We start from the raw sequence: 24,759 nt of genomic DNA on the forward strand, positions 1-24,759 counted from the left end.
TGTGCCTTGGTGCACTACGGCTAACAGGGCTATCCTCTTGCTACAACACACTCCTTGATAGCAGAAGGCTGGGGTAGCCATCCTTGCGCCCCCCGGAGGCCACAGACCTCACAGTCAGCCCTCAGGGTCCCCTGTAGACACTAAAACCTGCAGATTGTCAAATCCCTCCTCTGAAATGGTGCGGTGTTTGCACACATCTCCTGTAAACTTTAAGTCATCTCCAGATGCCCTACGATACTTAGCACAACGTAGATGCTATGTGCATGGCTCTTGGTACTGTTGAGTGACTAACAACAAGGGATAAAGTCCACACGTGTTCAGTACACACAAATGCTTTTCCAAAGACTTTTGATCTGCGGTTGGTTGAATCCGTGGGGCCAGAACCCACGGATATGGAAGGGCTGCCCAGCTGGAGCTCCAGAGCTGGGTGTTTACTTACGACTGGGGGACCCCTCCGATTCCGAAGCCCACCAGTCCCCGGAGCACCAGGATCCAGCTATACACAGGGGCAAAAGCGCTGAGGATGCCGTAGTACAGGGTCCAGAGCACGCTGATCTTCAGCCCCTGTGGAGAAGCGACACACCGAGTCACAAGGGCCTCTCCGCACCTGCAGGCAGCGCGGCCTCTGCACCTGCTGCAAGCCACCAGTAGGTCAGACTAAAGCTATCCCACCTGGCCAGCAGGAGGTCGGGGTCCTGTGGCTGCTGCTGACCCCTAGCAGGTTGGCGAAGAAACTGTGGGCCACTTTGGGTGGTCCCAATGATATGCATGAGACATGACAGACTCATCCTGTGTCACTCACCATCTCAATTGTCCTGGCCAGTGATGGTGCCCCAGAAAGCTCAGTTTCTGATTGGTTGCCTGCACCTGAAGCCCTGTTCTATGAGAGCACTGGGGAGGGGGGCACAGCCAGATCTGCCAGGGTGAACCAAAGGAAGACGAACCCTGCTGGACCCGAACTTTATAAAGTCGTTCATGCAGGAAAGTTTGTCGGCAATGGCTACGCTGCCTGGGGCATGCGAGTCCCTGATGGACCGCGTCGACTTCTGTCTGCATTCACAGTCTGTCTGTAAAGAGATCTGATTTCAAAAGGTCAAATACAGGGGCAGGCGTTGTGGCACAGCAGGTTAAACTGACATTTAGGGTGCCTGCAGCCCATATCAGGGTGCCTGGGATGGAGTCCCGCCCTGCCTCCTGCCTTCCAATCCAGATTCCAGTTAATGCACCTGCAAAGGTAGCACATGATGGCCCAAGTGTTGGGGTCCTGCCACCCACACGTGGGAGACCTGCATGGAGCTCCTGGCCCCAGGCTTTGGCTTGGCCCAGCCGTGTTGGTTGTGGACGTTTGGGGCATGAACTAGCAGAAGGCAGATAGATCCCTCTCCCTCTCCCTCTCCCTCTCCCTCTCCCTCTCCCTCTCCCACTCCCTGTACCTGCCCCTCTCCCTCTCCCTCTCCCTCTCCCTCTCCCTCTCCCTCTCCCTCTCCCTCTCCCCCTCTGTCATTCTGTCTTTCAAATAAAAATTTAAAAAAAATTTAAATGAGGCAAATATAAGGAACCACACTGGTAATACTCAATTATAAACCCAGCTATAATCAGGGGTAGATGCTGACCTGGGGCAGTTTCTGACTCCTGGCTTTGGCCTGGCCCAGCCCTGGCTGTTGCAAGCCATTTCGGGGGTGAGCCAGTGGGTGGAAGAGCTCCTTCTCCATCTCTCCCTCTCTCTCTGTCACTCTGCCTTTCAAATAAATGAAATAAATTTTTATATAGCTAAGAGATTGGTATCTGCCACCCAGATACTGAATTCCCTCTTTTGGTTTAAGCTAGTTTAATAGGGATTGATTTTCTTCCAAGGAGTCTCGAATCAGACATGGGACATATTTAGCGACAGAGAAAATCAAAAGAAAGAAGAAAGAGCAAGAGGGAAGGAGCGGGGAAGACACAAGGACACGGGGCTGGACACAGAGGGCCAAGCCTCCCTCCGGGGCTGCTGGGGGAGGGACCGCCTGATGCCCTGCCAGGCAGCGCTCCCCGGCCCTGTCTGCTCACAAAAGATTCCAGCTGCCTCGGCATTTGTTCGCTGATGCTGGAGCTTTCCAGCTGCCCAGCGCACGGGCGGGCGCCGCCAGCAAGCGCCGTGCAAGAGCTGCCCGTGGGCCTGAGGCTTCTCATCAGCCCAGAGCCCTCCTGCCCAGCCTCGACACACAGTCAGTTCCTTGCTTCCTTCAGCGTGCACTCGCTAAGCATCTTTTATACACTGGGCTACAGGGAGAGGTGCAGCCAATATGCATTCATTTTTTTAAGGAAGGGAAGAGAGTTTAAGTTTTTAATTATTTTCATTTTATTTGAAAGGCAGACACACACACACACACACACACACACATCTTCCATCTTCTTGTTCATTCCCCCAAATGCCTGCAACAGCCAGGGCTGGGCCAGGCTGAAGCCGGGAGCCACAAGCTCCATCCAGGTCTCCCACGTGGGTGGGTGGCAGAGGCCTTGACCATGCCATATTCTGAGTTTTTCTTCCTTTGAGCCCCAGACAATAGCAATTACCACTTACCGAGTGCTGAGTGTGCACTGGAAGCTCCAAGCCCATGACAGACACTTTTATTGTTTTGCATACGGGGAAACTGAGGACCACAGTGGTCAAGTAGCTTGCACTGGGGTGACCTTGCTCAATAAACAATGAGCCCTAAGGGGTTCACCTTCCAGGCCACACACTCAGAGTCAACCTTCATCTCTCTCTGCAGCAGCCACAAATCCCCAGGCTGCAAATGGTCCTGCAGCTGACTCCTAGCCCCGCAATGTCACCCAGCAGGGGCCCTCACAGAAACCTCCCCGCCGGGCCAAGGCAGATCGAGGAGCTCCCACATGGCTGCCAAGGCTCGCCAGCTGCCCGGCTGGCCCAGGTTCTGGAGTTCACGAGCAACGTTATCATTTGAGCCCGAGCCGTCCTCTCTGAGGCTGGGCCAGAATCCAGGGCCGGGGAGGAGGCAGCTCTACAATCTGATGCTTTCTCTGCTCATTTCCAGCCACTCGGGCTCCACATTGGGTGTGGAATTTAGCCAGCCAGCCGGGGGAACTGGCAGGGCACCCCGTGGGCTTCTCTCCCATCCCAAGCTTCATCTCTTTGGCAAACATGAGTTCTGGGGCCTGATTCAGTTTTGTCTCCCGGCGGCCAAGGTCAGGATGAAGGATGCGAGGGCCGGAGGCAGATACACCTGTGTTTAATGCTGGCGCTGCCATCCGTGGGCACCACAAACTTGGCTCATGATAGTAACAGTAACAGAACTCTTCCTCTGTGCCGAGTTTCATGTTCAAGGCCATTTACTCCTCATTACAGCCCTATGGGAGGAGACTATTGCTATCCTTGCACAGAGGAGAAAACAGGCATGGAGAGATGGAGCAACTTGCCCAAGGCCGCGCAGCCTTGGAAGTGGAAGGGCTGGGATCTGAACGCACGCAGCCCGACCTCAGAGCCCACGCCCTTCACAATGATGCGTAGCATCTCCCTTGTCCAGGGGAGCCCCTTGGGTAAAAACCCAAGGGAGGGTGAGCTGTCCCAGATGCAGTACGAAGAGGAAGAGAGGAGGAAGAGCTAACTCTCCCCAGTGCTGCAACTCGGCAGTGTTATCTGCACAGGGACCCTGCAGCCTGGTCTCCCAACCTCAGCACCGGCCACGTCCCAGACCCGGCAACTCTCTGTGCTGAGGCCGGTCCTGTGCAGTTGGAGTGTTTAGTAGTATCCTTGGCGTATCCTTGGCCTCTACCCACTGAATGACAACCCAGACACGTCCCCAGGTATAAGCTGGTGCCTCCTCCCCCAAAGTGAGAACTACTGTTCTAGCAGGTGCCAAAGTGCAGTCACAACTCAGCAAATGTCGTTACTTGAAAACCTCTCTATGAAATCTTTTCAAATTTTTAAAAATTGCTATTTATTTGAGAGGCAGAGAGAGAGAGAGCACCTATCTGCTGGTCCATTCCCCTAGTACCTGCAATAGCTGGGGAGTGGCTGGGGGAGCAGGGGGCTGAAGCCAGGAGCCAGGAACTCAAATCAGGGCTCCCACGTGGGTGGCAAGATCAAACTAGTTGGGCCATCGCTGCTGCTTCCAAGGACAGGAAGCCAGAACCAGCAGCTGGAGGGGGAGGGACTCAAACCCAGGCCCTCTGATGCGAGATACAGGCCAAATGCCCACTCTGAGGATGTTTTACTACCAAGCTCATGGCTTCCTCCTAGAGCTCCGTCCTGGGGATGTCCTTGGAGTGGCTGTCCCTGCTGAGAACATAAATAAGGACCCTACATTAGCGACCTCTGTGGATTTTCTGGCAAACAAAGAACACTCATCAGTTAAGCCAACTGCTGGTCTTGGGAGGCCAGAGAGTGGCAGGAACAGGAGACGAAGGTCTAATTCTCCTCTGTCCTAGCTCAGCCACTCAGGAAGAATTTACCGCCTACTGTGAGCCAAGCCTGCATTCTCCAGGGCCACCTCAGTAGATGAAACAGGCACAGTCCTTTCATCAAGGACAAACATCCAATAGTCTTCCAGCATGTGCCCATGGCAGACATCACTAATCGATCACAGCACTGTGCCATTGCCCATGGCAGACATCACTAATCGATCAGAGCATTGTGCCATTGAGCCTTCCAACTCCCTCAAACCCGTGTTCCTGGCATGCTCTACTTGGAACAGGTACAGGGGGAAAAACACACTTGCGCTCTGGTTTGGGGAAGTCGGTAGGTAGCAACTACTAACGTCAGCTGTCACCTAGCCCAGCTTCCTCCGATCCTCATGAGGAAGCAGAGTACCAAGAATGGAAATTCACTTGATGTAGTGCCCCAGTGGCAGAGGGAGACTCCAGACTAAAGTGTTTGCCCCTCTTTTCCCCTGTCCTCCTCCCTGCTTTGTAAATCAGCAATCGGATAACAGCACTGGGAGTGCAGCGGACGCCCCCTTCTGGTTGCTGCCGTGTGTGTGTGTGTGTGTGTGTGTGTGTGTGTGTGTTTGCTGCAGGAACAAGCAAGCAGAACGTGTTTTTAGCTGGAGGCTGAGGAATGAGTCGTCCCTCCCCACACCCTGTCCACTCAGGAAGAAGCCACACAAAGCACCTGGAAGGATCTGTGATTATTTTTAAGCCTTGCGGTTCTTTTAAAGGTTTGAACTGGCGTAACCTCCCAAGCTCATGCAGAAGTTAAAGCCCAGCATCGGAGTTGGTGGTGTTAGGAAGGGGGAGGCATGATCAGATTATGGCATCTGGGAGGGGGGCCTGTGGGGAGACCCTTAGGTTGTTGGAGATGTGCCGTCAGAAGGTAATTCTCACAAGAGTGTTGGTCATGAAAGCCAAGTTGGGCCCTGCCTGTCTCTGCTTCCCAGCTCACCCCAGATCCTACACACACACACACACACACACACCCTCCTCCAGCCTCACCAAATGGTGGAATCAAGGCAGAAGCTCGATCTTAGACTGTGAACCTCCCAAACTGAGATGAATTGAAATATACCTCCTGCCTTCCTGCATAGCTTGTCTTAGGTAGTAGGTGACAAAAGGCAGAGTCATACAAAAGCTCTGAAGATTACATTAGGCCCAACTTGCATGAGCATAGATTTATAGCTCCTGGTTTTGGCTTGGCCTTGCCCTGGACATTGCAATTATTTGGGGATTAAACCAGCATGGACGGAAGATCCATCTACCTCTCTCTCACTCACTCACTCACTCTGCCTTTCAAATAAATTTTTAAAAATATATCTTCTCCTTTTTTAAAAAAAGAAGATCAAGTCACTTGTCCCCACCATCACACAGAGGTAGCAAAGTCAGAAGCAAGCCGAGGTCCACCTGACTCAGGGCCCCAGAGTGTAACCACTGCACCATCCTGCCTGTGGACAGTCCAGGGATGAGAACAGGGATGCAGGAGAGAGTGGGGCCCTGGATGTGCACTCTTGGAGCAGCGGCTCTGTGGGTCTCTGACTCCCAGAAGACGGGTGTTTACAGGGGGATGCTGGCCTCACAGGCCAAAACAAAGACCCCACGTGCAGGTGCGCAAACCCCACAGCAACGCAAAGGGGACAAAACCAAGGGAGCAGGCAAGGAGCACTGGAGGAGCTGATGGAGTCAGAGACTTGTGAGCTCTGTTCTTCCTTCTTGGCTTGCACATCCACTTCCTGCCGCGCCTGGGTGCCCCCAAAAGCAGATGCCAGGAGAAGGGTCCTAGCACAAAAGGTTTATTTCAGCAGTCATGCCAGCAGGGGCCTGGAGAGGGGAGGGAAGGCACACAAGGTAGGGGCCTTCACGAGCAGGTTCCCATGACGGGTGCCAGCGCTCAGTCCTGCTGGGGATGAGACATGACCCACTTCGCAAACAAGCCAGCGTCTTTTGTTATCTTCCCTTGCCTGCCCCAGCCTCATGCAAGGGAAGGGTGAGTGTCCAGAGGATGTGAGTGGGCACTAAGAGCATCATCCAGACTCTGAAATGGACACGCTTGGGGGAGCAGGTGCTCTGTATCACAATCAAGATGTTGTTTGAGACGCCTGCATCCCAGGTCAGGGTGCCCGGGCTTGAGTCCCGCCTCTGGAGTCCAGTTTCCTGCCAGTGCAAACTCTGCGAGACAGACTAAAGAGGTTGGGTTCCTACTATGCACATGAGAACTCTAGATGGAGTTCCAGGCTCTTGGCTTCCACCTGGCCCAGCTGTAGTTGTGGGCATCTGGGCAGTGAGCCAGTGGAAGGCAGATCTCTGTCTCTCTGCCCTTCAAGTCATTTAAAATAATAATAGTGAAGAGGGCATGCCTGGGTCCCACCAGCAATGTTGGCCCGCAGAGTCCACAGCAGCCTTGGAGCAGCGTCTCCTCACTGCGCCACACCGGGGCGCTCAGGACCCCTCCCAACAGCACAGTGTCTGTTACTTGTCAATATCGTCATCCGGAGAACACAGAGCTTGCGCTCAGAGGCAGTTGCCTTACCGTTTTCCTGCCGTACTGGTCTGAGATATTCCCCCAGAGCGTGGAGCTGGACATCATGCCGACAAAGACCACCTGTGGGCGCAAAGACAGTGTCTGTCAGCACAGAGCACAGCAGAGAGAGTGAATGACAAAAGAGACCCCTAGGTCACACAGCACGGAACCAAGGAGAGCCAGGCAGGGGACAAATCCTATTCTAAATGCTGCCCCGAAGGGACTTCAAAAACTCACGGAAAAATGGAATTGAAAGATACTTTTATTTTGGTGCAAAAATATTCTGAGGTGCTTGCATTGTGGCACAGCAGGTTAAGCCACTGCCTGAAATGCCAGCATCCTATACCGAGTCCCGGCTGTTCCACTGCCGATCCAGCCCTCTGCTTGTGCGCCTGGGAAAGCAGTGGAGGATGGCGCAAGTATCTGGGCCCCTGCTACCAACATGGGAGACCTGGATGGAGTTCTGAGCTCCTGGCATCTGTCTGGACCAGCTCTAGCCATTGAGGTCATTTGGGGAGTGAACCAGAGGATGGAAGATTCTCTCTCTCTCTCTCCCTCCCTCCCTCTCTCTCTCTCTTTTCTCTCTCCTCTCTCTCTCTCTCTCTCTCTGTCTATCCCTCAGTCTCTCTGCCACTCTGGTGCCAAATACATTAATTAATTCAAAAATTAATTAATTTAAACAGGTGATGGTGGGCATCAGATAACTATTTCAGTTCCATTACACATATTTTAAAAAAACATTTATTTGACAGAGAGGAAGAGTCTGAGAGGGATCTTCCATCCACTGGTTCACTCTCTAAATGGGTGAAATGGCACAGCTGGTCCAGGCTGAGCTCCACCCGGGTCTCCCGTGTGGGTGCAGGGGCCCAAGCACTCGGACCATCATCTGCTGCTTTCCCAGGAGCAGTAGCAGGGAGCTGGATGGGAAGAGAGCAGCTGGGGCTGGGACCAGGGCTCTGATAGGATCTGGTGCCAGTGCTACCAGAAGTAGCTTACGCCACTGTGCCAAAACGCCCGCCCCAGACACATTTGTTAAAGTGACGTCATTTATTTAAATTTTTAAATATTCCAATATGCTGGAAATGATCCGCAACCTACAATTTAAAAAAAATCATGTCAATTTAGGCTGCAAAGTTTTAATTCAGTTATTTTCTAGATTACCTAAAACAAGACTATTTCAAAACAACTGTCTTGGGGTGTAGTGTTTCTTTAATCATGGGACAAGTGGTATCCTTGTGTCCTGAAAGAGTTAAATCTCCCCAAACACCCATTTTCCCACAGAGAGAGATTCGGGTGTAAGAATACACTGGGTCTGTATTATAGCAATTATGGTAAACTTGTGCCACATTTCCTGCAGCAAAAATAACGCCTTCCCCTTATTCGCCTGTGTATTTGATGCGATTCAAGCGACTTCTGCAGTATTCTAACTGGTCCACAGAAAACACAACTCTAAGTGTCCCACAAGTACCAACTTCACCCTGAGAGAAGGCAGCCCAGTGCAGCGGCTGGGGCCGGCGGCTCTCACAGGTCCCGTGAGCTTATGCCAGTCAGTGTACTGCTCCCATGCCTTAGTTTCCTTATCCGCAGAAATGGGGGCAACGCCAGCAGCTCTTGCATAGCGTTGTGAGAATTAATCAGGTCATGCATGCCAAACCCTGAGACAGAGCCTGGCACACAGTAGGTGCCCAATAAGTGGTGATGGTTGTGACCCAGTGAAGGAGCAGAGACCAGGAAGCTCCACCTTGCAAGTGGCATAGACCCACGTCTACACTCTAGGATGGATCCGGGAGAATGAGTGCTGCAAACAGAAAGTGTCATTGACACAACCCTTGCCATGGGCTAGGCACCCTTCATGTTTGTTGCCTGTCAGTAGAAAAGCAGGCATTTTGCAGGTCGGGAAATAGAGCCATAAAGTGTCTCGGTCAAGGTCACACCTCTAGGAGGGGCCTAAACCCCCAAAACACAGATCTGAGTGGGGTCTTGGAAAACGTGTGTCAGGGTAAAAAGCTACGCCTGGATCGCTCAGCTCTCCACATCACGGCGAGCTTGTCATGCGGTTCCATTTTTGCATGAACTTTCGGCTGTGTCCTCGGAAGGTGTGAACCCATAGGTGCGGGGAGGTCCCACGTTCCCAGTAATTGAGCACATCAGCTGGGGACCCCTCCCCCTCCCACTCCCCTCCCCCACCCCCAGTGCCTGAGCCCGTGGCGGCGGGAGCAGAGGGGACATCCCGCAGGACACCCCAGGGGGCTAGAACTGAGCGCAAAGGAGAGAGCCGCCGGCTGCCTACCGAGGTCAGCAAGGCCACCTGCCAGCTGGGCAGGCGCCACTCACAGTGCAGCTGTGGGGCCAGGATGCTCAGGATCATCATCTCCATGGCGTCGGCCATCTGCAGAGAGGAGGGAAGCACCGTGAGGCAGGAAGCCCTGCAGGGCCCCTCGGCCACAGACTCCTTCTTGCACCTGCTGAGCGCCCCACCCCAAGTCAGAACACACCAAAAGGGGCCGTGCTGTGCTGCAGGAGGTCAGCCGTCGCCTGGGATGCCTGCATCCCGCCTGTATCCAAGTGCCTCTTCGAGTCCTGGCTCCTCTGTTTCCCATCCAGCTTCTTGCTAATGCTCCTAAGAAAGCAGCAGAGGATGGCCAAGTAATGGGGTCCCTGCCACCCACATGGGGGACCTGGATGGAGTTCCTGGCTCCTGGCCCAGCCCTGGCTGTTGTAGACTCACTTCAAATAACTAAATCTTAAAACACACACACACACAGACCCTGAAAGAAAGCTCTAGTGGTTAAAGCACTATGACACCGTGCAGAAATTGACGAGATATTTAGCATTCCTGGGGCATGGGGTGTGTCTTTCCATGTTTACAAAATATGAGCACTGTCTGAAGTGGGAAAAGATCCTATTTTTAACATTCAAGAAAAACCTTTTTGATAGAGCTAGAGAGAGAATGATCTTTTTTTTTTCTCTTGGTACAATTAAAAACTCGATTGTCTTTGGTTTCTAGGTCATCTGTTCATGTAGAATTGCCAGTGTATTCAACAGGCATGACCTGTTAATGTAGTGAAACACACTAGGAAGCCCCAGTAATTAAATATCTCGGTGCTCTTAGGGGACTAGCCAGCGTGATGAAACAGGAGTGAGAGTTCAGAGCAGACTTGTGAGGCCGTGGGAACGCTGTATGGGATCAAAGCAGCTTTTCAAATTAGCAGAAGAAATGACGCAGGGAAATTGATGACCCATACGGAAAAATGTGTAATTCAATTGCTCTCCCAGACCATTAGCGAAAATCAATTTTTATAGGACATTTGGTTTTTAAAACTTTTTTTTGTTTATTTCCTTTTATTTGAAAGGTAGAGAGAGACAGAGAGAGGGAGACAGACAGACACACTTTCACCCACTGGTTCACTCCCCAGGTGCCTGCAATAGTTGGGGCGGAGCCAGGGCAAAGCCAGGAGCCCGATACTCCATGAGGGTGTCCCATGAGCTTGTCAGGGACCCCAGTGCTTAAGCCATCTTCTGCAGCTTCCCAGGGTGTGCATTAGTGGGGAGCTGGATGGGCAGAGGAGGAAGTGGGGCAAGAAGCAGGCGCTCCAACATGGGATGCCGATGTCTTAAGTGGCAACTTAACCACAAAGCACCCACCCCTCCGTTTCACCTGGAAGAAAGGTCTGGCTGTGCCGTTTGCCACGGCCATCTAAGAGGATTTGTGAGCACCTTGGAGCAGAAGACAGGACTGGCATGCACGTGGTTTTCTGGGGGAGAAGTCCACAGCTGATACCACAAACTCCCCATAGTCTCAAAGGCTTGAGAACTGGCCAATTAGTCAGAAACTTCAGCTTCTTGAGGCCAATCGCCAGCTGCCGCCAGCTCCCCCAAGCACACACCTCAATCCCACCCCCGATCACTGCACAGGCACGTGGCTGGAGCTCAGGCAAATGATCTACGTGGAGGGACTTGTGTCTGTCCTTGTGGACCGTGGAAAGCCAGCAGAGCAGCACAGGAGCCCCGTGGAGACTGCAGTGAGGCCCCTGCCACCCTAGAAATACTCACCCACGCTAACCCAGTGAGGACAGACAGCTTCCACTGAAATTTCCCAAACCCGATGGCTTCCACCGCATCTTCCACCATGAACGTATCTGCGAGGGAGTAGGGGGAGGGGTTGAGGAATCAATGCAACTTGGCTGTTGTCCCAGCCTGGGGGTGTCTGGAGTGGTCTCCTAGCCTCTGCTGGGAATCATCACCATTTTGGAATTTCAACCATGAGCCCATGCTAATTGTAACTTTCTCCCGAAGTGTGAGATGCTGTTTACCACACTTGCTGGTTCTGGTTTCCTCCAGAAAAAAAAAAATCAGAAATAGGAACAATACTAGTGAACTCATTCAAGGTAGCACCTGCTACTTCTAGAACTTTCCCTAGAAAAATATTCCAGCAAGAGTCTACAGCAGGGAAAACTGGAATATCCTCAATGCTTATGAATGGGGGGTGGGGTGGTTAAATATTATGTAGAAATGCCTAAATATCCACATTAGGAAATGCAACCCAACTGTATAATAGAATGGGTAGATATAGAAAGACACATACAGTAATATTTCTAATTAATATTTAAAAACAAATGATGGGCAACAAAACAGTATGATTCTGTTCTTAGAAATGTATGCTGGCACTGTGGTGCAGTAGGTTAATGCTCCGCCTGTGGCGCCAGCATCCCATACGGGTACCGGTTCTAGTCCTGGCTGCTCCTCTTCCAATCCGGCTCTCTGTTATGGCCCGAGAAAGCAGTAAAAGATGGCTCAAATCCTTGGGCCCCTGCACCCGCGTGGGAGACTGGGAAGAAGCTCCTGGCTCCTGACTTCAGATCAGCACAGCTCCAGCTGTTGTGGCCATTTGAGGAGTGAACCAACGGACGGAAGACTTTTCTCTCTGTCTCTCCCTCTCACTGTCTGCAACTCTACCTCTCAAATAAATAAATAAAATATTTTTTTTAAAAAAAGAAATGTATGCATGTGTGTGTTTATGTTTCATGTGTCCATGCATAGACTTCATAATTTTTTTTATTGTTGTTTTTGGAGGGGGGAAGACTCTATCATTTTTGTTACTTCCACAATTAGGAAAAAATTGATACTTTTTGAAAGCAGAATTCCAACTGCACCCAGATGGCAAAAGCTCCACATTATATTAAGTCAAAAAGTGATGTTGTGGAATGGCATATGCAGGAAGAATCATGTCTGTGATAAAAGCAGATATATGAAGGTTCTTTAAAATGTTTATGGGACGTGGGATGAAGAGAGAAGTTCATTTTAGTGCAAAAAAGGCTGAAATCCATGCACATGGAGGGTCTTCATAAAGTTCATGAAAATGCAAAGTAGGAACAAAGTTATGCATGATGTTTTTGCACAAAAATAGACATCTTTTAATTTTCTACAAACTTTCCGAAATACTCTGTGTGTGTGTGTGTGTGTGTGTGTAGATAGATGTGTACTGTTCTGGGCAGGCAAGACTGAGTGGTCGTCTTACAAACTCTTAGCAGAGTAATCTTGGAGAACACTCATTTTCCATGACGTCAGACATTTCTGTGTCTGAACACTTTCCATGTAAAAGTGCTACTTTTGTGCAAAGATGTACCTTGTAAACTGATAAGCGTTTTTGAAAAATTATAAAAGATGAAACGTAATGTGTAGGTATGCTTCAGCATATCCTGGAACAAAACTACTGAAAACAAAACAACAACACCAGGGACATTTGCACCAGGTCTGGGTTCAAGAAAGAGTGCACCTGTGTTAGTGTCTCCATTCTGATAAACAGAGCATGGTTAGGTAAGGTCTTGACCTTTAGGGAAGACTGAGTAAAGGGGATATAGGAGCTGTTTGTGCTAGCTTTGCAATTTTCCTGTAAATCTAAAATGACTCCAGCCGGCACTGCGACTCACTAGGCTAATCCTCCGCCTGCGGCGCCAGCACCCCGGGTTCTAGTCCCAATCGGGGTGCTGGATTCTGTCCCGGTTGCTCCTCTTCCAGTCCAGCTCTCTGCTGTGGCCTGGGAAGGCAGTGGAGGATGGCCCAAGTACTTGGGTCCCTACACCTGCATGGGAGACTGGGAGGAAGCACCTGGCTCCTGGCTTCAGATCGGTGCAATGTGCTAGCCGTAGCAGCCATTAGAGGGGTGAACCAACGGAAGGAAGACCTTTGTCTCTGTCTTTCTCTCTGTCTAACTCTGCCTGTCAAAAATAAAATAAAATAAAATAACTCCAAAATGAAGTTATTTCGACAATAAAGATACTGTAGGAAGAGGTTGGGTGGCCCTTCCACGGCGGACTCTGAGGGTCTCAGCCCCTGCCAGCCTGTTTTTGGAATTTCAACCACAGGGCCCTTATGTCAATCATATAGCTTCCTCTGGAAGCATGAGCTGGTGTTTATCACACTTGCAGGTTTGGGTTTCCTCCAGCAAGAGTATCCTGTACAGGAAGCCCTGCACCACTAACCCTAAGATGCAGACAGTGAGAGGTCGTTGTGTGCCAGCCACCACACTCAGAGCTTGCTGTGTGCTATTTCCTTGCCTCCCCAACATGACCCTCAGAGTTAAGGCTTAGAATTAGCCTCACGCTGCAGAGGAGGACATGGGCTTGCCCAGGGTGACATGCTGACTGCTGTAGAGCTCAGAGTTGAGTCCAGATCAGCCTGAGAGTAGAGCCTCATTGCCCCTCATATCCCCAACCTTGCCCCTTAGATCTGCCCACCCAGCAGGTCTTGGAGCCAGGTCGGCAACCCTCTCTCATCCTGGGGCTTGGGGTCACTCAGGGATGCATGGAATGTTTCCATCCATGAGCATCAGGTGGGGAGGGGGGTCCAAGACAGGTCCCAAGCACTACCTGGGCCCCTTAGTTGACTAGCTCTGATCAGAGCAGCACAAGGTCAGGTGCAAACAGACTGCCAGGGTGTGCATCCAGCTGGCTAATTCCTGTCTGTGAAACCCTGGTTAAGACGCTTGACCTTCTGTGCTTTAGTGTCCTCTCATCTCCAAAACAGAGAAGACGGTGGTAATAGTTCCAAGCAGAACTATAGTGAGGATTAATGGGTAATGCATCTACAGGGCTTAGAATAGTGCCTTGAGCAGCAGAGTAGATCTTCAGCTAAGGTCAGCTGCCCCCACACCATTGTCACCATCACTGCTCTCATAACCAACACCTATATCACCACCATGTGGACCCTTCTCATCACCATCAGCGTCACCATTACCATCATCATCACTGTTGTCATTATCACCATCACCATCACCATCATCATCACCACCACCATCATCATCACCATCATCATCACCACTGTCATTTTCACCATGACCTTCATCATCACCATCATCATTGTCACCACCATCATCATCACCATCACCACTATCACCATCACTACCATCATCATCACACCATCATCATCACCACTGTCATTTTCACCATGACATTCATCATTACCATCATCATTATCACCAGCACCATCTTCATCTTCATCATCACCATCATCATCATCATCATCTTTGTCAGTACCATCACCATCATCATCACCATCTTTGTCAGCACTATCACCATCACCATCACCATCTTCATCACCATCACCATTATCACCATCACCATCTTTGTCATCAAATCACCATCACCATCACCTCACCATCACCATCACCATCTCTGTCGACACCATCATCACCATCACCATCACCATCTCTGTCAACACCATCATCACCATCACCATCTCTGTCAACACCATCATCACCATCACCATCTCTGTCAACACCATCATCACCATCATCATCACCATCACCATCTCTGTCAACACCATTATCACCATCACCATCACCATCTCTGTCAACACCACCATCACCTCACCATCACCACCACCATCTCTGTCAACACCATCATCACCATCACCATCTCTGTCAACACCATCATCACCATCACCATCACCATCTCTGTCAACACCACCATCACCTCACCATCACCATCACCATCTCTGTCAACACCATCATCACCATCACCATCACCATCACCATCACCATCACCATCTCTGTCAACACCATCATCAGTGTTGCTGCTGTCCTCAGCCAAGTGTGAGGCAGCGACACTGACTGGCACAATTGTGATGTAACCCGGCCTGCTGAGGCCCCCCTTTCAGTGTCATTCCTGGGCCCTTGGTGCCCTCCCAGCTGCCCTTCATAAGACCCCTTGAGCACGCCACCTGGGGTGGCAGCACTGGCCCCCCTGAGCCCCTGACCTTGGCCCAGGCTGATGCCCCAACCACGGGCCCCCTCACCGTCAGTGGGATTGGCAAACTCCTTGGGCACTGCTGCCCCATCATCCAGCTCCACGGCCTCTAGGCCCGCGCGGACCCCTTCAATCTGGACCTCATGCTCTCCGGAAGCTGCGTCGTCCTCTGACCTCGCGCTCTCGCCCGTCCGCCGGAATTTCACCACCCTGGAGGAAAGAGCAGATCCAGTCACGATGGCCAGGACCCCCCTTCAACGGCCCTGCTACACAGGGCTTGTGCCCAACACAGGTGAAAGGCCTTTTTCACGGTGTGGGAATGGAATGGGTGGGGGTTGGCATTTCTGTTGAGTGTGGGAGGAGAAGCGGATTGTGTATCAGGGCTACCATGTAAAGTTGATCAGGGTGGGCACTGTACAATTCTAGAGGGCCTCTATTCTAGAGGGCCTCTATTCACACAGTGAATAAAGATGTCTTCCTCCTAGGCGTGAATGCTATTTGGAAGCATGCTGTTTGTATTTAACAGATGTAACAATTTGATCACCGAAAAGTGACCTCAGGCCCACAAGAAGGTGCTCACCCAGCATTGTTTTGTACATTGAAAGTGGATTCCAGGGAGTGGGCATCTGGTCCAGTGGGGCAGACGCCACGGTGTTACCTGCATCCATATTGGAGTGCCTCGTTTGCTCCCAGCTCGTCTGCTTCCAGTCCAGCCTCCTGCTAACGCACATCCTGGAAGGCACTGGGGGATGGCTCAAGTGCTCGGGACCCTGCCGCCCACATGGAAACCCATATCGAGTTCTGGGATCCTGGCTATGGCCTGGCCTGCCCCTGGCTGTTGCAGGCATCTGGGGGGGTGAATTCACGGATGGAAGGTCTCTCTCTCTCTCTCTCTCTCTCTCTCTTTCTTTGCCTTACAGGCAAAATGAAGATCAATAAAATCATATAATTTTTAAAAAAGAAAGAAGTATCTACATACAAAATCAGGCTATTATTAACCACCACGTTATTCCCTGGCACCAAAGAATAACTGGTGCTGTGGCACAGAAAGGGTAAATCTGATTTGGGTAGCACAGGGAACTTTGCTTGCAAAGTTCCAGAAAAGACAGGTGAAACCACAACAATTTTGTAAATCAGGCTGATTTTGTAAATACCTAAAACTCTGCTCCACTAACTCACCTTGGCTGGAAATGCATCGCCCACAGAGGGGGCAGGGTTTGCAGGGAGGGCGGCCGGGTTTGAAGCGGTCACCACCGCCATCAGGGGGTGGAGCTGGTGCTCTGTGCACTCCATCTGCACAGCCGCTCCATGCAGTGGGGATTGTTGTCACCATTGTACAGACCAGAAAACTGAGGCCCTGGATGTCATATGACGTGCCCAAGAATCCACTGCCAAATGGAATCTCATGAAGCTTTTCCCTTAGGTTTTCTTTTAAAAATGTCAAAAGCATGGGTTTTTGATCCATTTTGATTTAAATTTATTAAAAAGATTTATTTATTTTGAAAGTCAAAGTTACAAAGATAGAGAAGATAGATAGACAGATAGATAGATAGACAGACAGATAGATAGGTAGATAGGAAGAGAGATCTTCCATTTGCTGGTTCACTCCCCACATGGCTGCAGTAGCCAGGGCTGGCCAGGCTGAAGTCAGGAGCCAGGAGCAGCTTCCAGATCTCCCATGTGGGTAGCAGGGGCCCAAGCACTTGGGCCATCGTCCAGTGCTTTTCCAAGGCCACAATTAGCAGGGGCTGGATCAGAAGTGGAGCAGCCGGGACACAAACCGGCGCCCATGAGGGATGCCATCGTTGCAGACAGTAACTTTACTCGCTACACCACAATGCCAGCCCCCGATTTAAATTGTTGATACGGTGTGAGGAAAGGGTTCAACTTTGTTCTTCTGCGTGTGGATACCTCGTGTGCCTAATGCCATTTGTGGAAAAGACGATTCTATCCTCCACTGAGAGGTTTTGGCACTCTTGTCGACAATCTTCTGATCAAATCACTTGACGTGAGGGCTTACTCATTCTTCTGGCGTCTCTGGTCTGTTGAACTGTGTGTCTCTCCTTAGTCCAGTACCGCCTTATTCTGACTGCTGTAGCTTTGTAGTATGTTTTAATATTGGAAAAAGTTAGACTTCCAATTTTGTTCTCTTTTTCAAGATTGTTGTGGCTATTGGGAGTCCCTTGAAATTCCATATGGAATTGTATATTTGTGCAAAAAGTGAGATGGGGGTTTTCTTTTTTTAACACTTAACATTTGTTTGAAAGACGAAGCTACCATGTGCTGGTTCAATCCCCAAACACCTGCAACAGCTGGCTGAAGCCAAGAGCTGGGAACTCAAACTGTGTCACCTACATGAGTGGCAGGGACCCAAGCCCTTGAGCCATCACCTGCTGCCTCCCAGGGTGCACACCAGCAGGAAGGTGGATCAGAAGTGGGGCTGGGGCTTGAATCCAGGCTCTCAGATATGGGATCTGGGTAACCCACTTAACTGTTGCACTTAAATGCAACTTATGCAAACTAATTTTAAAGCACTATGCAAATGTGAGGAATTATTCAGTAAATCCCTGCCCCTCAAACTCCTTCAGTAATGCCCTTCAATCTTACAGGTAGTTACTGAGCACTTGCATAAGCCAAGAGCTATGCTAGGTTCTCTGTATAGTTTCCTATTACCCTGAAAACCAGATGTGAAGTAAGTACTATTATTATACCCATTTTATAGATGAAGACACAGATGCCCTGGGCCACACAGCTTGAAGGAGCTGAGGCTTCAGCCTGGTTGCCTTTTCTGTCAGAGCCCCGGGTCTGAATTACAGTGCGTTTCCCAGTGGGGAGTGGACCTAAGGCCTGGGCAGAGCTGGCAGGGGTTGGGGTGGGGGGAGGCTGAGCATTGCCAGACATGGAAGACGAGGCTTTGTTCTGGAGCAGGAATCCAAAGCTCCAGCTCCAGGCTGGCCGACAGCTCTTCACACAGTCACTTTTTGCTGCATCCAGCTGGATAGAGCCTCCGAACACGCACGGAGAGGTTACCACACACTGGCTGGGCCCCGCCCCCGGGGAGGTGTGGTTCTGGGGAGGGAGAATTTGCCTGCCTGACGCACCCCGGGTGCTGCCGATGTTGCTGACCTGCGTTCATGCATCAGAGTCGGACAACGATTACACTGCTCCCCCTACCCCCCACCATGCTTCCCCAGGGGTCCCATCCCACTGAGGGGCTGGTACCCGGCCCACCCCCGCTCTCTGCCAGCTGAGCTGGGTGTCTGCAGTTCCCGCTCCTCACCGGTGAGGCTGGCTGATGCCACCACCAGGCTCGGGTCTGGAGCTGGGGTATCCATTGCATCTGGGAGGCAAAAGCTTGGAGACAAACCACCTTAGGCCGGCACACTCGGATCCTAGATGGCACCCAGGGCTCTCCAAGCAGGGCCATCAAGCAGCTCCCTCTATTCAGTGCATGTGTTTATTTTGGGGGTGCTGATGGAGGTGACAGGGTGATTTAAAGCCAGTGGCATGCTTGCAAACTGACTCTCAAATAACCCACCCCTCCAAAAAAAAAAAAAACAGTGTTGCCAGTTTGCCAGGGTTGGGGGGGGGTAAGTACTCCCTCGCTGCCCAGTGTCACGCTATCAATAGTTAAACAGCAGCTTCCACAGGCGCCTGAATATTTAACAATCTGTTCCCTAGAGCTGGTAGGAGCAGGCTCTTACACACCACGGCACGCACAAGTCCTCACCCTACCAATGCATGCTACAACACAGATGCACCTAAAAATGTCCCCCTAAGGGAAAGGGGCCAGACACAGGAGGTCCCAGCTCTGTGACTGCATCTACATGAAGCAGCTAGAACAGGAGAACGGAGGCAGCCGGGGGGCTGGGGGACCGTGAGGGAGCGGGGAGGCACTGCTGCACGAGGCCCGGCTTTCCTTCTGGGGGGTTCTGGAACTTTCTCTCTCTGCAGACCCAACCAACCACAGATGGAAAATATTTGGGAAAAAATGACGGCACCTGCCCTGGACGAGTATAGGTTTCTCTTTATTCCCAGAAGAGAAGGCCATCTGCACAGCCTTTGCCTTGGGTTGGGTATTACAAGTAACCTGGGGGTGATTTCAAGCATGTGGGAGAGGCAGGCGTCCGGGAGCAGCAGGGTAAGCTGCTGCTTAGGATGCCTGCATTCCATGTTGCAGAGCTGGTTCGAGTCCCAGCTACTCCACTTCTGATCCAGGTTTTTGCTAATGCGCCTGGGAGGCAGCAGATGGTGACCCAAGTGCTTGGGTATCTGACACCCACGTGGGACACCCAGATGGAGCTCTAGGCTCCTGGCTTAGGTCTGGCCCAGCCCCAGCTGTTGCGGCCATTTGGGGGGGTGAACCAACAGATGGAAGATTCTCCCTCTCTCTCTGTCTCTCTGTCTCTCTGTCTCTCTCCCTCCCTGTCACTCTGCCTTTCAAATAAATAAACAAGTATTTTTTTTTTAAAAGATTTGCTTAGTATGTCTTTGAAAGGAAGAGTTACAAAGAGAGAGGGAGAGAGATCAAAATCCTCCAACCACTGGTTCACTCCCTAAAAGGCTGCAAGAGCTGGCACTGTGCCATGCTGAAGCCAGAAGCTTCTTCCAGGTCTCCCACATGAGTGCAGGGGCCCAACTACTTGAGCCATCTTCCTCTGCTTTCCCAGGGGCACTAGCAGGGAGCTGGATGGGAAGTGGAACAGCTGGGACTTGAACTGGTGCCCGCATGGGATGCTGGCTTTGCAGGCGGCTGTTTCTCCCACTGTACCAGAACTCTGGCTACTAAGCAAATATTTTTAAAACATATATGTAGGTTATGCATATGATTATATGCATAGTTCCTATGCAAACCCTACAACATCGTACGTAATGGACTGGAGCATCTGTAGATTTTGGTTTCTGCAAGGAAGTCCTGGAACAAATCCTGCCCCCAATACTGAAATGCAAATGTGGATGCTAATATATTAATATTAATGTCTCTGGAGAGGTCACGCAGCGTGTGAGAAGCACTGCAAACCAACTGGGCACCCAGAAGAAAGCTCAAGGCGAGGGGGGATGTTTCCAGCCTGGAACCAACCGAGTGAGGGGTGGTGTAGGATGGGCTCCAGGGAAGGGATGAGTGGTGGGGCTCCCTGCCCCAAGAAGCAACCCCCAAATCAAAAACATGAGTAATGGCCGGTGCCATGGCGCACTAGACTAATCCTCCACCTGCGGCGCCGGCACCCCGGGTTCTAGACCCAGTTGGGGTGCCAGGTTCTAGTCCCGGTTGTTCCTCTTCCAGTCCAGCTCTCTGCTGTGGCCTGGGAGGGCAGTGGAGGATGGCCCAAGTGCTTGGGCCCTGCACCCCGTGGGAGACCAGGAGGAAGCACCTGGCTCCTGGCTTCGGATCGGCGCAGCGCTGGCCATGGCGGCCATTTGGGGGCTGAACCAACAGAAGGAAGACCTTTCTCTCTGTCTCTCTCTCTCACTGTCTAACTCTGCCTGTCAAAAAAAAAAAAGTAATGCAGGGAAGGCCAAGGAAGGGGTCAGCTTTGACTCTGAAGTGCCTGGTAGTCTTCCCTGAATGCTTTCATGGCATCCTCTCTTCCCGAGCCCTCCCTGGCTCCCTACTTCCTTCTCAGGAGAGCAGTGGCCACGGCAACCACTGGGGAAGGGCATTTGTGAAGCCTTCCAGATCGTAAATGCTTTCTACTACACCTCTCTGCCCCCAGAGGGTTCTGGAAATTCACTGCAGACGTAGACACCAGGAGGCGGTGCATTGTGACACAAAGAGCTGGTGTGGATGGCAGGCTTGCTGCGTGAGTGTTGTGCGTGCATGATCTTATCTATCCTCACTGTCATTATCCCCACTTCACGGATGAGGACACTGAGGCACAGAGGGGCTGCGAGCTTGCCTGAGGTCACACAGCAGTGGCTAAGCCAGTCTTTGGCAAAGGTATCTGACTTCATAGCTCCCCCTTCTGGCCACTGTGTTGTCTTGTCCTCTGGATGCTAGCATGCCATTTGCAGCTTTGCTTGTGATAATGGGAAACTAGTAACAGCCATCAGGATGGGAGTGATGAAATATATCTCTGCACATCCTTTGGAGAAAGTGGTTTTAAACGTCTTTAAGTATCGCCATAGCCAAAGGTGGTAACGACCCAGGTGTCCACCAGCAAGATGGCGGATAAACACAACGTGGTCCATCTGCACAGTGGAATGTCATTCAGCCTCACAGAGGAAGGGAGCTGACACCTGCTGCAGCATGGATGAATGATGGGGACGTTGTATCAAGTGATAAAAGCCGGCCACAGGAACATTGTGGGATCCAACCTGTGTGTGAGGTACCTCCAATAATCAAAGTCCTAGAGACAGGAGGCAGAATGGTGGTTATCAGGGGCTGAGGAACAAGGGAATGGGGAGTTAGTGTTGTTTAATGGGTTCTGAAAAATTCTAGAGATGGATGGTGGTGAAGGCGGCACAGCCTTGTGAGTGTACTTAATGCTTTAAGTGTGTGCTTAAAATTGTCACGATGGTAAATTTTACTTTATATGTATTTCACCACCATAATCACACACACACATGCATGCACACACACACACGTGCACCTGTAAGATATCACAGGGAAAAACTCTTCAGGCTCATTATTAAATGTGCGATCCTATGCACCCATGGCCTTGGTCCTGGCTAATCAAAGTCTCAAGTGTAGTCCTGAGCTGGCACCCTCTAGGAACTTGTTAGAAACCCAGGGTCTGGGGCCCTGATCCACATCTGCTGAATCAGCACCTTATCTGCCCCAGGCAGTTTTCATGCATGCTAAAAATCTGAGATGCGCTGCTCTGGGACGGGCGCACTTACACAGCCATAGATATTCTAGAAGGATACCTGAGGAAGTGCTGTGCTTCCAATCCTAGAGAGTCCCTCAAAGACCCATGGGTTAAGGGCATGTTTCCCGAGGTCTTCTGTTAATGGTCGATGGGGCCATGTTAATGGATAATGGGTGAATGTTAAATGTTAATGTAGGGGCCGGTGCCGTGGTGCAACAGGTTAAAGCCCCAGCATCCCAAATGGGCACTGGTTCGAGACCCGGCTGCTCCACTTCCGATCTAGCTCTCTGCTATGGCCTAGGAGGGCAGTAGAAGATGGCCCAAGTCCTTGAGCCCCTGAACCCACATGGGAGACCTGGAGGAAGCTCCTGGCTCCTGGCTTAGCCTTGGTCCAGCTCCAGCCATTGTGGCCATTTGTGGAGTGAACCAGCAGATGGAAGACTTCTCTCTCTCTCTCTCTCTCTCTATATATATATATATATATATATATATAAAACTCTGTCTTTCAAATATTTTTTTAAAAGTTAATGTTGGAAGATGAAGCCTTTGGAAAGAGATTGGGTTGGGTTAAGCCACTGGGATGGAGCCCTTGTGATATAATCATGGGGACTTGGTAAAGAGAGACAGGTGGACATGGAAGACAATCGTGTTCCAGTCTCTGCTTCCTGGCCCACCACGTGAACCTTCCTTCCCACCTGTTCTGCCACCCACCACTCTCAAAAGACACAGGACCGACAGGGGCATCCAGGCTGGGACTGTGGACCTCCAAAGCCGTGAGCTGAAACAAACCAAATTCTTGACACAAAGTCGACCGACACAGAAGCCTGAGCCTGGTTTCTTCTGGGGAAGAGGACTGGGTAGAAATGGAGTTGGTTTTTAAAAGTTAATAAATTAATTAACCAGGGAGGCAGAGGGAGAGAGTGAGCGAGCTCCCATCTGCTGGCTCACTCCCCTGATGCCTACATGGCAGGGACGAGGTTGAGTGGAAGCCAGGAGGCGGGAATGCCATCTGGGTCTCCCACGTGGTGGCAGCGGGGGCCCAGTGACTTGAGCCATCACCTGCTGCCTCCCCAGGTGTGCATTAGCAGGGAGGTGGAGTCAGGAGACAGAGCCGACTATGGAACCCAGCTACTCTGATGTGGGATGCGGGGAGCTTAATCAGCATCTTAACTGCCAGGCTAAACACCCACTAGCAATGGGGAGTTTTGAGGGAAAGGGATAGTTTTCCCTCTTCATTTTGGACCCTTCTGTCGTGTTGGACACTTTTAACCTGGGCATCCATCACCTTCGCCGGAAAGCACAGCAGTGGCCGCGTCCCGCTGCCGACCGTGAGCTCTCTGCTCAGCACGCTGCAGACTTCCGTCTGTGACATGAAGATGGCCACGGGCTTGCAGCAGCATCGTGACAGTCATCCTGATGAGCGGGAGGACTGGGGCCCGGAGTGGGTGAACATTAACTCCCCCTCGGACCAGCCGCACCCAGGTCACGGCTCTGCCTTGACCCTGGGACACACTGACCTCTGCACGATGTGACTTTGAGAAAATGACCTGGCTCCCTGCGGTTTCAAACCACGGTCCATTCACGTTTCTTCCCTTGCGGAACACCAGAGGCCGGGTTTCAACCTGTGTTTATTAGAGCTTGTTTGAAAGCAGAGATAAAGAGGGGACCCTTGGTATCAAATGATACTCAGAAAGCCAGACTGCATTTGCAATCGGTTGGGATCCTGAATGTATGTACCACCTACAGCAGCCAAGCCTTCCCAAGGGAAAACACGTAAGGTGACAGGAAGGGAAGACGGGCTGGCACTGTCACGTGGAGCGTCCCATATCAGGGCACCCATTCAAGTCCCAGCTACTCTGTTTCAGATGCAGCTCCCTGCCAATGCACCCTGGAAAGCAGCTGAAGACGGTCCAAGTCCTTGGGCGCCTGCACCCACGTGGGAGACCAGGATGGAGCTCCAGGTTCCTGCCTTCAGCCTGGCCCAGCTCTGGCCATGTGGCCATCTGGGGAGTGAACCAGTGGATGGAAGATCTGTGTGTGTGTGTGTCTGTGTGTGTCCCTCTCTGTTACTCTGCCTTTCAAATAGATATATTAAAAAGAAAATAGCAGTGGCATATGTTCAAATATATGAGGGCTTCAAAACCAGCTGGCTTGCAATTTCTTGGCATTTCTCATTGCATATTATATATAGCGTATAATTTACTAAAATAGCAGGGAACATTTATTTTACATAGTTTTGCTATTTAAGGAAGAGAAGGACTTGAGGAAATAGCTGTCAACTTCAAGATCCTGTTGGCAGCAATGTGATTTTATGAAATTTATCTCCGGACTTCCAGTGAGGGCCTGTGACTTGATGAGGGCATTTGAGAGGAGGAAGTTCTTCTCTCTCTCATCTGAGCTTCTGGAGGTTCATCCCTTGAGCTCACGAGTCTGTCCGTCAGCAAGGGAAGCTTCACCCTGGCTGTGTTACCATTTTGAATCCCACATGGACCACCGAGGTCGCTCACAGGAAAGCAGCAGACCCAACTCCAGCAAATAGATGGATTTGAGTCTGTTTATTTTGTTTTTAGAGATTTATTTATGTATTTGAAAGGCAGAGTGACAGACAGAGAGGGAGGGAGGGAGAGACAGAACTATCCCCCAAATGTTGCAACAGCCAGGGCTGGGCCAAGCAGAAGCCAGGAGCCTGGAACTCCATCCAGGTCTCCTACATGGGTGGCAGGGGCCCAAGTGCTTAGGCCATCTTCTACTGCCT

General features: G+C 51.1%; 1 protein-coding gene across 1 annotated transcript in view; it reads right to left on the reverse strand.

Moving 5' to 3' along the window:
• Positions 1–24,759, reverse strand: part of SVOP (SV2 related protein) — a 76,820-nt gene that overhangs the window by 40,488 nt on the left and 11,573 nt on the right. The window contains exons 2-6 of the mRNA XM_070066014.1: positions 15,245–15,405; positions 11,003–11,088; positions 9,240–9,338; positions 6,959–7,030; positions 440–564 (exon numbers count right to left, since the gene is read on the reverse strand). Coding sequence (XP_069922115.1) covers positions 440–564; positions 6,959–7,030; positions 9,240–9,338; positions 11,003–11,088; positions 15,245–15,405 — 543 coding nt within the window. The remainder of the gene's footprint in view (positions 1–439; positions 565–6,958; positions 7,031–9,239; positions 9,339–11,002; positions 11,089–15,244; positions 15,406–24,759) is intronic.

Source organism: Oryctolagus cuniculus, chromosome 21 (genome assembly GCF_964237555.1).
Source record: "Oryctolagus cuniculus chromosome 21, mOryCun1.1, whole genome shotgun sequence".
Lineage (NCBI taxonomy): Eukaryota > Metazoa > Chordata > Mammalia > Lagomorpha > Leporidae > Oryctolagus > Oryctolagus cuniculus.